The sequence below is a fragment of the Trematomus bernacchii genome, unplaced genomic scaffold, assembly GCF_902827165.1.
Source record: "Trematomus bernacchii unplaced genomic scaffold, fTreBer1.1, whole genome shotgun sequence".
NCBI lineage: Eukaryota > Metazoa > Chordata > Actinopteri > Perciformes > Nototheniidae > Trematomus > Trematomus bernacchii.
In genome coordinates, this window is record NW_022987689.1 from 10,946,555 (window position 1) to 10,963,751 (window position 17,197).

Sequence of the window (17,197 nt, forward strand, 5' to 3'; positions counted from 1 at the left end):
GTAAATGATCACACAGTTGTATTTAGGAATACATACAATGTTTACATAACACAGACAAACAATTAAGGTAGAGAAACTTGATTGTGTCACCAGGTCACTCTACCAGACAGGAAAAATTGCCATAATAATGCATAACCTGGTTAAAATTGACTTTATATGTGCCAATTTCAAAATGCAAATAATCAAGTAAAAAGGACAAAACTATTTTGTATACCAACTTAACAATTATCTGTCACTCCTTATACAATGTTATAAGTTATAAAACACGGGAATTACTCTTATCACGTCTCATCATATTCTGGAGGTTTTTTTAATGCAAGCTTGTAAAGAAAGACCTTGAAAAAGTAAATGGTGATCTCTTTGCAGACCATTCACAATCCAAGACAATAAACTACTTCAAATAAAGGGATTATACTTTCAAACAATAATTTTTATTTGATTTTTGACGAGTTTAGGGCAGTAAAAGGGTAGGGCGCGAGCGCAGGGCCGTTGGTGGAGAGTTCGTTGACCTGCTGAGCCGTCAGCATTCTGCTCAGTGGGGAACTCCATAAACGGCCGTTTGTACAGGTTATTACCCTCCATTGTAGTCCTCACATTCAGCTGTAATTACACTCTGGTGTCATCACATGAAGATGAGGGAGGTGGCGAGAGGCGTACGGTATATAACCAGGGAGCAGTCTTGGTCTCAGTACCTTGCTTTTCCCTCAGCTTACCTCAGCATCTCTCACGCCTCCTCACACCAACACCACCAAAATGGCCTTCGCTGGAAAATGGGAAACTGAGAGCCAGGAGGGATATGACGCTTTCTGCAAGCTTCTTGGTGAGAAAACCTTTCTCAGCCAAACAACTCATGCATTATACTTCACTGTGTGTGTTTGTGGACTACCTTGGGCTCACACTTCTCTTATTTTCCATTCCAGGTATCCCCGATGACGTGATTGCAAAGGGCCGTGACTACAAGATGGTCACAGAGATCACCCAGGACGGCAACACCTTCTCCTGGACCCAGCTGTACCCCGCCAACGCCAAGGTCACCAACACGTTCAGCGTCGACAAGGAGGCCGACATGGAGACCATCGGAGGAAAGAAATTCAAGGTAGGAGGCAAAGACTCTGGAGCTTTGGAGTTTGTCAATCCTTCTTTAGCTCCAGTTGTTGTTAAAATGGAAGCATGATATTGTTTATAAAGCAAGAAGAAAGGGTTGGATGTATGTAAGCATGGATGTATCCTGGTTCCCTGACTGATTATAACTTGTGTGTTTTCAGGCTACAGTGCACATGGATGGAGGCAAGCTGAGCGTGAACTTCCCCAACTACCACCACACCTCTGAGATCGTCGGGGGCAAGCTCATCGAGGTAAACACACTTGCTGAGGCTTTGAGTGCTGAGGAGTGACAGCCGTTATTATACTCCCGCACCCCGCAGGGATCATTAGAGTCATTAACGCTGCAGTTCTATAGGTGTTTGCTAATGTGGAAAACTGTCAAGAGTTTTGCCAAAAAGTTAATTCTGTCATTCAGTGATGGAAGAAGAAGTATTTAGATTCTCTACTCAAGTAAAAGTACTAACAACACACAGTTCAAAAACTCCCCTACAGTCCTATTTTCAAAGCCTTACTTGAGGTAAAGTACTCATTGTGGTTTACTATTATATAAGATGTTTTAGAATTGATATTACTCCAGCTTTAATGTGTATGTTGCACTACTACTCTATATACTGTTGGGTAGTTATATCTATAGCTATCAGATGAAAACATGTGTGTAGCTTTGTCGCTTTTGATCATATCCATTGAAAAATAACAAGACAATGCAATAACTTACTCCTTGTTTTATTAAATTTCCTCTTCCTCTGTCTCTCTCTAGACCTCCACATCTGGCGCTGTAGTTTTTAAGAGAACCAGCAAGAAGATCTAACTGACTGGTGACTGACCTATGACCTCTTAAACAGTTACAACGGAGACCTCAGCTACTACTGCGTTCAATAAACTAAGAATATGATACAAACATAAACCTGTGTTTCTTTGCTTTCTTGAGCGTGTGTTTGTGTGAATTCGATTGTATTTCCTTTTTTTAAAGATAGTATCAGACACAAAATACTTTACACACACTCCTTGGAAAGTCTCCAATATACCATAAAGCTGCCTGGAGTTTAATTAGCAGACAGCATACACAGCCATATTGTGAAGGTTTTAAAAAGTTATTCAAAGAAAGTTCCTCCCTCTCTGTTCTTTACATGTGCACACTTTATCTCTTTTAAGAGCTATAACTGAATCACCTATCCTATTTAAAAGAGCATATGTCACTTTACAGCAGCAGTAATTACTGTAACACTTTGTACAAAAGCTGACCTGGTTGAACTCTCTTCACGGGTCTGTTTGATAGGATGGTCTTTAATTTCTTTGGTTCACAAAAACAAAAAACTCAATGTGTTCACACGCAATGTGGAACATGTTGCAAAACAGCGAGTGTACATAATAGTCTACACTCAAACAGTAGCAAAAACGTCAGTGCTCCGTGGCAAAGGATGTGTTTAGACACATTTTTTGGTTAATACGTTTTGATAAATAATGGTTAAAAACCTAAAGTAGATCCTCCTTCTTTGCTTCCTTCTATGGAAGGAAATATGAGATGTAAGTGTTTGAGTTTGGAAGAAAAAAAATAAAAAAAGGCATCTTTCAGTTGGAATTTTCCAGCTGCTTTCTTGGATCACATGATGGTTGTTCTAATGTTTGACCCTAACCCAGTGGTTCTCAAACTTTTTCTGTCAGGCCCCCCCTTTGGAGAAAAAAAAAAGTCGGGCCCCCCCAATACAAATAGTCAGGCTCAGTGGCGGCGCCAGAGATTTATTTTGGGGGTGCTGTGGGGTAGCTTGACGTTTCATAGAGGGTGCTCAAACATTTAGGGTTTCCCATTAATGTACCGGGCGCTACAGTGGAATTTTCTACTGCAACAATCCCCACGCATATACACAGTGTACCCGCGACTGTTACAATGAAGGCTCGATAATCAGCTCACGGCATAAGCAGGGGTAAAGTGCTATTTTTATAGGTGGTGTGTGGACCTCACATAGGGGGGTCCGGGGGCAAGCTCCCCCGGGAAGATTTTTTTTTTAAATATTGAAGTTAAATGCATCAATCTGGTGCACTTTGAGAGCAAAATGAAGAGATCTATGGATACCTCTCTCAACACCCATATGAAACAGAACTGTAAACAGATTTACTTTTTCTTTATGGATATTTTACAAATCACCCTTTGAAACTTTATTCTTGTTTTACTGTCATATAGTATTTCATACCTGTTTTTCATTTATTCTCTTATTTTTTTATAACTATAATGATCATATAAACGTGTGCCTCGGAAATAATTGTTTACATTAATGGTGACCAAAACGTTTGAGACCCACTGAGATAACACTGAGAGTCCTCTCTGAGAGACACAGAGACCCAGACGTAATAGTACTGTACTGTATCATATTATTTTCGAATCAATAATTCTTTTTATCTTTTTTTTTTTTTAATAACCATTTTTCCTCATGGTCTCCCCTGGCATGCCTCTGCGCCCCCCACTTTGAGAACCACTGCCCTAACCCCACAAATTCTCAAGGTCATTTTACAGACCACGAGCATTTCAGATACTGTGTAATCCACTTCATTTGAGGAATAAAGTTAAAATAAAAATGTCTTCTTTGCATCTCTACAAATAGAAAAAGTGTAATCATGAGGAGGATTTCCTTCAATCTACCATGTCCATGTGGATGTAAAAATGGCTCTGCTGACCTTCTGCAGTGTACTCAGTGCTGCCACCAGTGGATGGAAGTCATAATGCAGCAATACTACAGATAACTGAAACGTGTTGATGCCAGATCTTTGCCTACTCTTCTTGACATAATTTCCTCCTTTTCACTCCCAATTTCTTCTCCTTTATTACCCTACCATGCTTTTAATGTTATTGTTTCCTGTCCTCTTTATTTTCTCTCTTCTATGCCTTACCTTTGTGTAACACATGCACCAAATATGAATGCTGAGCACAGAATTATTTATACGAATCAGTTTCGATCAAACCTCTCTAATATAAATGTAGAAATTTCAGTGTGTGGACCAGCACATCAGAAGTCTAGGTTGCTCAGGAGAAAATGGATACTGTGCAACAAAGGTGAAAAGACACAAAGCAGACGTTGTTTGGAAAAGGTACAGAAAGCTATAATATTTATTCCCTTTCTTTCAGATAAACATTTTAAAGACATATATATATTCAGTTACCTTGAATTTGAGAGTATCCTGGTTTTAATTATTTGTACCTATTTATTTTATAACTATTTTGGTATCATTTAGTGTTGTTACTTCTGTTTTAATTATCCCTATTTAATATAAACTAATGGTTTTATTTAAATTTAGTAGCTAAGCTATATATTCTAATTTTGGGAACCAGGACTCTGTATTTGAGATGTTATTTCAGATTCTTAAATAAAATGAAAGAAAACTTATCACATTACTTCTATACACATATAGTTATAACATATTCAACATAGTATCACACAATCAATAATCAAATCAGTTCTTGGCTCTCAACTTGTGAAGAGGAAAAGATGCACAAGTTCTTGTCCTACTATCGTGGTGGGTAACTGTAATAGTTCTCTTCTTTTAGATAGGTCGATGGGTAGCTCGCCAGACTGAAATTCACCACAGTACACCAGCAGAGATGAGGGCAGCGTTCCAGTCAAAGAATCCAGAAAATCTCCTTCACATCACACAAAAAAAAGACCCGACCTGACAACAAGGCCAAGAGTCAAATGAATGCTTATACAATGGTTTAAATGCAAATTGAAACAGCACTTCTCTGTATATTAATCAAATCAACAAAATACACTGCACATGTTCCTAAAATCCTATTAAACAAACAATTCTAAATACAACAATTATCAGTCAGCTTATTTAACACATCTGTCACACATGTTATTATTTTAACAAAGTGTACTAAACTCATTTTCGGCCAACCTATAACCAGCCACAGTTAGCTCCACTTTGCTCATATTCCACAACAATTAACAGACTAAGCTGTGGTCAATGCCCCTTCAATGTGCCACAACAGGCGGCAAAGCAACGTGAAGACCACCGCCAAAACCACAGACAATAGAGCGGTGCAGTGACTTTACGTCCCTCCGCCCCGCACACATTAAAGCAACACGGATACACGCTAGGCTAACGCGTTAGCAACGGTTAGCCGCGGCTAATTTAGCATCGATAATTTCATTAAAATACATATTTAACATCCGTATTTTCTCATGCAACTCACCAAGGGTATCATATAAGAGGCAATGCTCTTGGGGAAAAGTAGAAAAGTCGGTCAATCTAAGTGAAAAGTTGTTAAAATAACTACAATTAAAATCTATAGAGCTAATGCTGCTGAGTCATTATCCCAAAAGGATAAACAGCCATCTCACTTCCTGTTAGACAGCAGACACGGGGCGGGTCTAAACTTTGATTGGCTTAGCCTTGCTTTACAACCACTTTAGATGGACAGGGGATTTATCTAATCACACTCATTTAAATGTTTTCATGAAGAATTGTCTAAATCATGTTATCCTAAATTGCATATTGTGTATCTATATTGTTTCTATTTTAGTTTCAAATAATTTATATTATTTGTGTATGTAGTGCTAAGCATTAAAATAAAGTTGACATTTTAGTCAATGTTATTTCTCAGTGTCTTAGTAACCGGGGGTTACATTTGTCTGCCCAATGATCCTCATCTATGGGCTCTTTTCCCACTTGCTTCCCATTCTCTTCTGTCCTCTCCCCCCATGTCCTCTTTTTTCCTCTCCTTCCTGTCTCTCTTCGCATTCACCTCATTTCTCCATGGCTTCCAGCCAAGCAAATAATCAGTTAATTAACCAGCTCAGTCCCAGGATCATTGTAGCAGCTCTCAGAGGAGCACTGTAAAGGCTCTCATGTCTTTACATTTACGGCTTCATTAAGTGGACTGAAGTAAGGTACAAATCTTTTAAATAAAATTGCCAGAGTAGAGTCATGCATGTGTGTGGTTGTGCATGTGTGCTGGCCTTGTCTTGAAAGCCTGAGACTCAATAACTCCCTAATGAAAACAAAATCTCTGTTTTTGGCCTCTGAGGTGGCGATTGTTTTGGTGCAATAATGAGACGTCCTCTCTTGCTGCCACCGATGCAATCAAGATCTTACACTCCTGGAAAATTAGAGTTGAAAGGCAACAAGCGAGGTGTCATTTGAGCATGTTTGTGTAGCCAGGCGCTGGTGCAATCACTCTGCAATATCACTTGCTTTGTCCTCACAGACAAACAGGCCTAATTGGCTATTTCCAAGGCTACTGCTTCTGATTGGCCATTATGCCTCTTTCTGATTGGTCTCCATCTTGGCGACCAGAAGTGGAGAGAAAATGGCTTGTTAACATCTCCATGTTGTTTTTGTAATCATGTTCTTTAAAGCAGGCTTGGAGCAAAGCCACAATTTAAACTTGCATTCCAGAGAAACTACATTTTGAGTTCCAGTATGTTGCCATTATGTCAATATTAAGATAGTTATTTTCAATAATTGTACATCACAACACCTAAGATTGCAACATATTTATCCTACTGATGCCACCTAAAAAAAGGCACAGCTTGCTTGGAATCACATTTTCATTGTTTTGCCAAAAGTTGTGGAAAGTGTTCATTTTATTGGGTCAAGGATATGAGCAGAGGGAATCGTCACTTGTGTAACATCCTGCACAAACCACTTTTAATATTAAAGGCTCACTGCAATATTAATCATGTGCAGTTATTGGGCATTGGGGAATAGAACATTCCTATCATTTACCATTATGAAATTGCTTATTTAAAAAAGCTGAAAGTGACGTTAGCTTGCATTATAGTAAAGAAAAAGATAAATGTCACCCTCCTTCAAATAAAGACAAGATATTTACAAGAGTAAATGAATTGTTCATACTTATAAATATTACTGGTTGCTATGAAATCATACTTGCTGTTGTGTCTGAAAATTACACAAATCTTTTAAAATATGTGCTTACTTTTTACTCAGCCAATGCATAAAACCTGTGTTAGGAGTTTCTGTTAATTTCACAAATGGTTGACACCAATTTCCATATCACATTCTAAACTGCGACAAGTCAACTTAATTTGAATTAATGTAATGGACCCAGTCAAGCTCTCTTTTGGCCTCAAATATCTTGAGATCCAAGTACCTCTGTATTTCCCAAGCTCCAATTGTCCATCTCCATCACAGCAATTTAAATCTCAGTGTTTTGGAGAAACCCTAACCCATACTGAAAAGAGACACAAGAGGAGCTTTTACACCAAGTACTTTGCGGTACTTAGTTCCTGGTACTTAGTTCCCGGTACTTAGTTCCCCCGAAAGTTCCTGGAACTAAAGAGTAGATCGCGTTCACACCGGAATAAGTCCCTGAGGGGGGATTACCCAAATGAAGCCGCTGACGTCACTTCTTCTTCTTCTGCTTTGGGTTTACTGGCAGGCCGCAAACAACTTCACGGCGTATACTGCCACCCGAAGTCCCGGAGTTGGGGACTGTCTTCAGTAGAAGCTGCTGGTTAGCGTCTTCCAAGTAAATCGCCAGAAGCGCCGACACCTCCTCATCACTCCACCACTCCCATGTTTTTTTTGTGTTGCCATAAATTAGTCTCTCTCCGTTGGTGCGCTGGGCTAATGCTAATGCTAATAATGCTAATGCGAGCAAATAAAATGGCGGCTTCACAATTTTTTTCTGAGTTTTACGGGCCGTGGTTTGCAATTCGCCCAGCCAATCAGAAATTGTTAGTGTGGCCGACACACCCACGAACCTTTTTCTCCCCAGGAAAGTCCCTGCTCTCTAGCAGGAATTATCTGGGGGTGAAAAGGTTTGCGCGAACTAAGTTGTAGTTCCAGATCTTTTTGGTGTGAATGCAAAATCCCAAGAACTATTGGAACTATTCCTGGGAAAAGTACTCCGGTGTGAAAGCGCCTAAGGATTCTAAACATAAGTGATCTAGTGGGGATGAGTGTGGCATGAGACAAAAATTAAATAAAAACTACAAAAGCCCAAATAAAGAAAATACTGGTCAGTGGAGAAGGACAGCGTCCAATTTACAGGGTTCAGAGATTTGAAGGGCCCCACTAAAATGGTGTTTAGCAAAACAACTAAATAACCCCAGATCAAATAAGACATGAATAAAAAGTGATGGTTGATTAAAAAGTGGCCTTTACATTTCTTCCAAAAATCCCCCTCTATATTAAACACTGGTCCTTTAAATGAGAATCGGCTGTTTGTCTAAAGCCGTCGCTTATGTAAATCTCTGTATTTGTAAAAAAATATGTCGAAGGGGAGGGGCCCTCAGAGACTGCCTCTGTACAGGGCCCAGAAATCTGTGCCACTTTCCTGACTCTGGATGGGATAATGAAAGGGTGACGGCACATTAGACATTAATAACCTGGAATTACCTGTGATAACCATGGTAACAGTGGCAATTTGCTTGAGTTCTCCTGTCTTGGTGACAGGTGGTTGGTCCAACTGGATGGAGAAGAAAGTTGTGGGTGCACTGCTCAATTCATTAATAATTATGTCCATTTTCAGCCTATAGCTATAGTCTGAGACAAAGAACCTACTGTTTTTCTCTCATTGTGCTTCCATTGTTTCATTGTAACTGTTCTATCACAATGAACTCAACCGCAAAGTGGATACCTGAGCAAAACCAACTCAAAAGTGCATAATGAGTTCATTTCTTAGCCCATGACCGCACAATTGAGGATGATTAATAAAGCACAGTTTATAGTTCATGTTCGCCGTCTTCACAAGCATTGTGACAGGGGTGGGAATACTGCTAATGAAGTGCTCGTCTCAAACAGCCTAACAATAACTGTTTTTGCCGTTAGGAACTACAACAATTTAAGTAACTTTATAAACCTTACAACACAATGTGGATTTCTTAAAGCTGCAGGAATTCACATGTCGTTGGTCATGTGCAAATTCTATCACAAGAGAATTCTGTTTGTCTTTTATTGAAAAGGCTCTTTTTATTCCAAAAAACACCTAAAACGTTTTATCAAAGATCATTTTCAGCTGGTGTGGAAGAGAGGAAGGTCAACACATTATTAATTAGTAATTATCAAAGTTTATGAACATAATTTTAAAAAATGGGTCAGTTCAAGCCATCCAACCTAATGTACACAGCACTACTGTTAATCCAAGGCTGAATTTTCCAACCCTAGTTGTTAGCAACAAGGAGGCTTTTTTCAACCCCCCCCCCCCCACTTAATACCAGTGGAAGTAGTGTTGAAGCCATTTCATTTTTTTTAATTGGTGTAGCACTTTGGTCAGCTTGTGATGCTTTTGAATAGCTTATTTAAGTGTTATAGCTTCACTTGATTTAACACATGATGGATTAGTATAGTATATATACTATATATAGTATATATATGTTAGTATAGCATGCTTTTATCCCACGAGAGAACCTTATGGTAGGATCAAGCCTGCAACCCTTAACAGCATTTTAGTTAGACTGATGGAACAAAGTCGTGTCATGTCTTGTATTGCCTCACCCTATTTTTCATCCATATGACTTTATCAATTAAAGATACAAATAATATTGGAAAGGCTTTTTTCAATCATTGAATGCAACAGTGTGGTACATAACAGTAGGTTGGCAGTGGCGTGGGGGTGCATCTGGAATAAAGGAGTGTACTGTTAAAATGACTGAGCTATTCAGTCTTTCCTTACATTATTAAAACTTACATTGAGATCTACATTCACTCAGGCTTTCAGTCGCAGTATTCACTCCTACAGCTAGTCCTATACACAGTATTCTTGTTGTATACATTCCTTCATAAAGTTTTAAAAGAGGAGAGTTAGAGACAAGAAGTGTGAGGAAGTAGTAGCAGTAAACAGTAGGAGTTTAAATGGCAAACTTTACCCATCTTTGCTGACATTTTTGGTTAAAATTCATCTTTGGCAATACACTTGACTTTCACATTTACGAGAAAACTGAATACTGTTTTATTTTAACAAACATTTTCAATTAATCGTAATTGGGTAAGGTTGATAAAAACCAAAAACATCATTGATTCTGCCCTTGATTTTAAAGGGGTCACTGCTGCAATGGCGACTCAGGGTCAAACCCTGTATCGGATATAATCACATTTATCCTTTGGTGTGCATTATAGATTTATTAAGAATAATCATTCATTTACGAGTAAGACTCTTCAATATTTTAGTGGAAGAGTGTGTACTTGGTATTAACTCATACTTTTAGTCTGTTTTTTTGTCTGCAGCCATCTATGCATCCCTCTGTCAATCCATCCAGAGAGGCTGACTTCTCGTGCCCTGTAGCCCAGGACAGGGCCTCTCTCCGGGGGACAGTAGCCAGCTTTGTTCCCCCATCATGCCTCGCATTCCCCAGACCTGCCCTGGTTCCCTGACATGCCTGCTCTGTGGGCAAGCAGCCTGCCAGCCAGGGAACCAGCATCCAGCCCAGACAGCCGGTCGGCCATCCAGCCCTACATTCATACATTTGAGCGGCTGACTTATGTACCCCCCTGGCCCAGAACAAGGCTTCTCTCTGGGGGACAGTAGTCGGCTTTGTTCCCCCCCCTCATGCCTCACATTCCCAAGTCCTGCCCTGGGTCCCCCCTCAAGGCACAGGGCACTATGAGGGGCACAGGCCTCTGTACGCCCCCATTTCCCTTTCTCTTTCTGATATTATCGCTCTTTAACCCCTACTCCCTCCATCTCCGCCACATCACCACCACTGACACCACATCTTTTTTTCTTTCTCCAGCTTTAAGCTTTCACTGATGCCCTTTCTTGTGTCTTTTCTGTCTCACAAAAACCCATAAAACGGACAGTTTACAACCTTGTCTATCTATTTCCCTCCCACACAATCTGTATCAATGTTCTTTCCAAATCCCTCTCCTCTGTGATTCAGATTTGATGGTTCGGCATTATCAAACTGCCTCTACATCAAATATAATATATATTCCTCGCCTTATTCTCTCTTTTTCAGCTTTGCTCTTCCTCTAAAACATACTAATACCCAACTTTTCCAAATCATTCTGTAATGCTATCTCAGCGCCAACCACCAGTTCACCTTTTAGCTGCGCGCTCAAAACACAAATCACAAAAAACCTGATCCAGCGCCAGTGGCTGTCTGTACCTACAGCCCACTTCTATTCAGCGAGGAGAAGGGTGGGGGCGTAGTCCATAATTAAAGATGGCGTCCGTGCCGCCGCGGCACAATGGCTCCGCACAGAGAAGGCTTTTATTGCATGTATTTTTCTCAACAGGAGAGTGGGCAGTCTACCCTCTTTGAGCATTTAATTGGTTTAACAGCTGGAGAAGAGGGGGGGGGGGGGGGTCCAATTGAGGAGAGGAAACAAAGACATGGAAGAAAAGTGTGCGTCACCAGGATTTTAAATTTGTTGTGTCTGATGTTGATAAATGTATCAGTGGCAGACAGATTTTTTTGATATTTTGCATCAGGGTGGAAATTAATGATTTGCAGGCCTGTCGCCTCCCATCTGCACACTTATCCTCATCGTGGATATTATAATTATTTTAAAATTACACCACTATTAAAAGTGAGGTACTGTTCTTTTTGTTTTAGGATTTTGAAAACATGCTATACCTTTCACCCACTGTGTGTGTGTGTGTGTGTGTGTGTGTGTGTGTGTGTGTGTGTGTGTGTGTGTGTGTGTGTGTGTGTGTGTGTGTGTGTGTGTGTGTGTGTGTGTGTGTGTGTGTGTGTGTGTGTGTGTGTGTGTGTGAGTGTGTGTGTGTGTGTGTGTGTGTGTGTGTGTGTGTGTGTTTATGCTTGGGTGAATGCGGATGCTGACAAGTGTCTTTGTCTGTCCTCTGCCAATAAATGAGAACTGGAGCAGGGCCTAGGGGCAAGGTGAGGCTGTGACGTTCCTCTGGAGGTTTCAACTAATGGAGATCCACTGTTGGGATGGAGACCTGGCCCTTAAGGGCACGGTTGTGGATTAAAAATGTAATCCACTGCACACATTACCTAGAACAGGCTGGAAATTGCATTCTGAGGTGTAAGTGGCCTCAGTCCTGTACTTTAACCTCCCCCCCTCATGTTGCACCACCCCAATGTTGTTATTGGAACATTCTCCTAATGTTGCTGTTTCATTTGATGGGACATGTTTAGAGACCAAAAATATTATCCATAAACCTCTTTTACTTTTATATGAGTGCCAAGTACATTTTTACATCCCTGTGACTAAACATAAGAACAAGCACTAAACCTCTAAGTATCTCTAAGTAGCTACTCCAAAATAAATCAGAATTAGTTACAGCACATTTTATTTAGCAAATCAAATGTAAAGCGAACAATGGACAGTCAACTGTTTACAGGCAGGGGTTTTGAACGTGAAACATACTATAGTCATAACTGACCATTTCCTTCATAAAAAATATTTATGCTTTCATTACTAGTATTTTATTGTTATTTTATAATAGAGATAGGCAGAAATGAATTTAGATTAATCACTTCCATGTTGCATCACCATTTTCCACAGTAGCTTCGTGTTTTCATGTTACTGGTTCTTTCATTCTTTGCAATCTGCAATCTTATGTTATGGTTGACGGCAGATAGCCAACAGCAGTTAATTAAAAAAATTATTTTTTGTCTTTGGCTTCAATCTTGTAAATCTTTGTTTTACATCCAAGTGTTTTCTGTCCTTGACATTCAACCAACATTTTTGTGTATATGGTTGCATCTCTTCATTTCAAATGAGCCAACCAACCCTGTGACATAATTTGCCACGAAAGATATAACAGGGCTTTTTATAAAAGCCCTGTTATATCTTGACTGATAAGAGTGCAAATCCATTTATTAAACCATCACATTTATTCTGAAATGTCAACCTAATTCACTGGGTTAGACGTGAAAATATGATGGCTCTACACACTGTTCTACCCTCTGTCTGTCCCCCTGACCACTGGGCAGGTCCTCTGCTCTTCTTTGAAGGAAGACAGTTAAATTAGCAATATAAAAAAAGAGAAATCAATCTTCGATGTTCTTAGCCAATCGTTGACCTCTTAACCCTAACCCCAATTCAACACAAAAACCTAACCCTAACCCTAACCCTAACCCAATCGCCCAACCCTACCAGATGCCCTCGGACTTTCCCAACATTCCTCATCACCTGACCTCCCTGTCCTTCTTCACACCTTTTCCAACTACAACCCAGCAATAACCTGACTTTCCTCACACATACATTTGCCTGCATCTCATACTTGCGTCAGCCCTGCAGCACATAGTCTCCAATGCTCCTTTTTTCCTCCTCATATTGTATTGGATATTTCTTCGGGTATACACAATCTTTACATACAGGAATATCTTGTCATTTGTAAATCCTCAGCATATACTGTTTTGGTTTTATGAGCAGATTACCATATAAATCAGAGGGTTTACGATTCTATAATACCCCCACGTTCTCTTCGGTGAGCCTATTCATCAGCAGTGTATCCATCACAATATGCCCACCTTGTTGCTATCAAATGTGAGCTTTAGTGGAGGCCTAATGGGCAAGGTGGGAGGGTATACACATGAAGGGATGGGTGGTAAACATGTGTGATGTGTTGAGGGGGACTTCCCACAGCTACACTCCAGAGACTGAAAAGCTTATTTCACACTTCATTTCACTCTAATACCTAGAACAACAACACGGGAAAACACACTTACCCATTCAAACACAAACAAACATCTCTGTAATGTATTCCAAATGTCAGCTAACACACACACACCTGACCCTAAACATCATAGGTTTCTGCATATGAACATGGATCTAATGTACACATTTGTCACCCACACACTGAATAATGTAAAGGGATTAGGAAGAAGGGGGTGGTGGCATATAGAGAAGTAATACAATGAGCTAAAGACCAGAAACATAATCTTCTTCTATCAAGGAGTGTGTGTATGATGCATCCTGTGTTCAGTCTCTAAATAAAAGTGTTTGTGTGGGCTGACAACAAATCAATAGAGCACAGCTCATAACCTGTAAATGCATTCTTTTGAAATGCTATTAAAGAATTCTCTCAGGTATTGCAACCATGCTTAAAGACACTGTAAACTAAAACTGGAGATTATCAGCAGAAAGAGGAGATGGTGGCAAGGAGGGAACAAAACAATGCCTGAATCATATACTAGGTTCTAACACGCACAATTTTGCTTAAAATGAAGGAAAAGCTTGCTTGCATAACTGCTAGTTGTAAGCAGTTGGTATGGGTGATCCTCACTAAACTTTGACATTTAATATTAGGGACTGAATATGGACCGTTATGTCCATGGTCTGAGCTGGTCAACCACTAGCTTGCTATGCTAATTAGCAAAATGGCTAGTTAGCGCTGAGTAGTTTCGTGTTTTGCTATGTGTTTTTGGTTTTGGACGTGTCATACTTCTCAAATGTGTCCTTTGTGAATACTTTATTGGTATTGCGGATACTTTGTGGATACTACATTAGTATTGTAAATACTGTACGCATTAACATATTAACATTGCAGGATGCAGTATTAGTACTGTGGATTCTGTTATGGTATCGTTGATACTGTGCAGAGACTGTGTTAGTATCGTAGGACAAAGTATTATTACTGGGAATACTGTACTAATATTACAAGTATTGCACATATTCTATATTAATATTGCAGATAAAGGTTTTGTATTCGTTATTGGAGATTCTGTATAAGTATTGAAGATACTGTGCAAATACTGTTATAATATTGCAGATAATTTTGCATACTGCAATCATATTGTGGGTACCATATTCGTTTTGAAGATACTCTATGGTTACAGTTATCAATCCCTGAGTATATGTATATTGTTGTACATTATTTTGATATAATAGTTCTTTAAAGACTTTAAATAATTTGTTCCTTCCTTAATTCCTTGCTTAAAGACCTTCGTACAATTATATTGATTTCAGGAATTGTACCTTTTTACTTTAGATCGCTTTTTTCTTTTTGTTGACTCTTTGGAAACATTATCTTTGTTAGCCTCATGCCAATAAAGCATATTGAATTGAATTCATATTCAAGAACTGCACAGATCCTAAGAAGTATGGTTGTGTGGTTGATAAACTGATTGCAACCGCAGGGGAAAACGAGAAATTTCACCCAAGAGGGGACCACAAAAACAACAAATATTTGCAACTTGGTTACCAGATCTGGCCTTTAAAGGTGCAATCATTTTACAATAGATTACAAACAATGCATTCAAATGTTCTCATGATTGTGGGACATTCAAACACTGGATTTATAGACAGAGCTGTGAAAATGTAGTTTGTCATGCCTAAAGCAACCCGGTATCACGGCAAGACGTGAACATGTGACGATCTACCATGCTGGGAGACGTGAATATGTCACGGTTTCGTCCCTTCAAACGTGACAGTTACACGGTATTGTTAACATGGCCCAACCAGTGGAGAAATACCCGGAAGTGCCAAGCAAATGGTCTACCGCGCCGATTGGTCGGTTTTTATTGTCAAATTGAGATGTTTTTAATTTATTTTTTAATCGTCACACTCGATTTCGCCGATTTTCTTGTTGCCCTAGCTGGTCGACACCTCTTTTAGCAGAAACAAAGGCTACATTAATGTATTAAATCGATGTTAATCCATGTGTGTGGATCATAGACTGGTGTGGATGTGGAATTAACGGACGTGACATTGTGCGATTGCGTTGCCAGGCAACGCAATTTACAAACTCTTCAACTACAACCCTAATTATATTTAAAAACATTTTAGAAGGCCTCACGAAATACTTTAATGTAAATTAAAATGTAAATGTGAAGGGGTGTGTGTAATGTGGTGATTGACATTATTCACCCACGGATCTATGGGTTGGGGGTATTGTTCCGCACGGACATTTTAGTTAACCGGACTTACTGTTGATGTGAAATCCGAAAGAAAATACGTGATACACTAGGGCTGTGCGATTATGGCAAAAATCATAATCACGATTATTTTGGTCAATAATTGATATCACGATTATTAAATACGATTATTCATGGCTTTGAAAACATCCATTTATTGAACTTTTAAATACAAATAATAATTTGCACAGTATCTTTTTAACTGTTGATTTCCCTGAGCGTATAATTCAACTGAAAAACCAATACAAAAATAAATTAAATAAATGATACATTTAAAGAAATAATATCAAAATAATAAATACCAATAAACAAGATCAACAAATATTTTGGAGCGCACTTCAACAAGCTACTAAACATATATAAATATGATAAATACAAACACATTTGATCAAATATGTTGCAGTGCACTGTCACAACCTAGCAAAGCAAAAATAATCGTTTTTTTCGATTATGTTGTTTTCGTAATTGTGGCAGGCCAAAATCGTAATTGCGATTAAAATACGATTAATTGCACAGCCCTATAATACACCATAACGGTGCACAGCTGATATAAAAGGACTTGTCGTTTTTAAAGATATTACTGATTTTCTTTGAATATAAGAATGTAAATACTGAGTTGAGAGAATAGTCAGGGGATTTGGGTGATGGGAGACACATCTATGGATTCAGAATTCCAATAGCTTACTGTTAAATGACGGATATACCTTTCTGTCTGTGATGTTTTACAAATCAGATATTATAAGTAAAACATGTGAAATAATATAGCAATATCCTGTACAATTATGTGAATACATGAATAAAACTACACATCTTCAGATGTTATACATACACCTACACTAATAATACAAAGTTATTATGGCTGTGTGTACCTTGTGTGCACCGCCTAGTGGTTAAAGCACGTTATTGAATTAGTTGTGTATATGATATGTCAATGATCCTTAGAAAATCTTGAAATCTTGAAAGGGATATGCAAAATAGCCATTATATACAGTCTCTAATTAACTATTAGTAGAGAATAACGAGTAATGAATATACTTTATAGGGATCTGCAGATAAATGTTTAGTTTCAAATATCTCTCCTGATTGTTGGCACTTGACAATCACCTTTCCCTGCATTTTACTCAGGTGTAACTGAAGCCTGATTTAAGGGTTGTTTATATTTCACATCATTAATCAGAATCTGCAAAGTAACTAAAATAAATGTAGTGGAGTAAAAATACCAGGTTAACCTCTGAATTGTAGTGGAGTATAATTGCTGTTTTGTTTAGTAATGGATATTGAATATGGAATAAAGGTTTTGACAA

At 38.9% G+C, this 17,197-nt stretch overlaps 1 protein-coding gene across 1 annotated transcript; it reads left to right on the forward strand.

Moving 5' to 3' along the window:
* The first annotated feature begins 545 nt into the window (after positions 1-545).
* On the forward strand, positions 546-2,008 carry LOC117488403 (gastrotropin-like). The gene is made up of 4 exons (XM_034137272.1): positions 546-820; positions 921-1,096; positions 1,266-1,355; positions 1,862-2,008. The coding sequence occupies exons 1-4, from the start codon at positions 754-756 to the stop codon at positions 1,910-1,912; spliced, it is 384 nt and encodes a 127-aa protein (XP_033993163.1). The 5' UTR covers positions 546-753; the 3' UTR covers positions 1,913-2,008.
* The last annotated feature ends 15,189 nt before the right edge of the window (positions 2,009-17,197 follow it).

What these genes read in the sequence shown, in the direction of transcription:
- LOC117488403 (XM_034137272.1), top strand. Translation starts at nt 754, where the DNA reads ATGGCCTTCGCTGGAAAATGGGAAACTGAGAGCCAGGAGGGATATGAC. An exon ending in CGCTTTCTGCAAGCTTCTTG is followed by an intron (nt 821 to 920) that starts GTGAGAAAACCT and finishes TTTCCATTCCAG; the next exon opens with GTATCCCCGATGACGTGATT. An exon ending in TCGGAGGAAAGAAATTCAAG is followed by an intron (nt 1,097 to 1,265) that starts GTAGGAGGCAAA and finishes GTGTGTTTTCAG; the next exon opens with GCTACAGTGCACATGGATGG.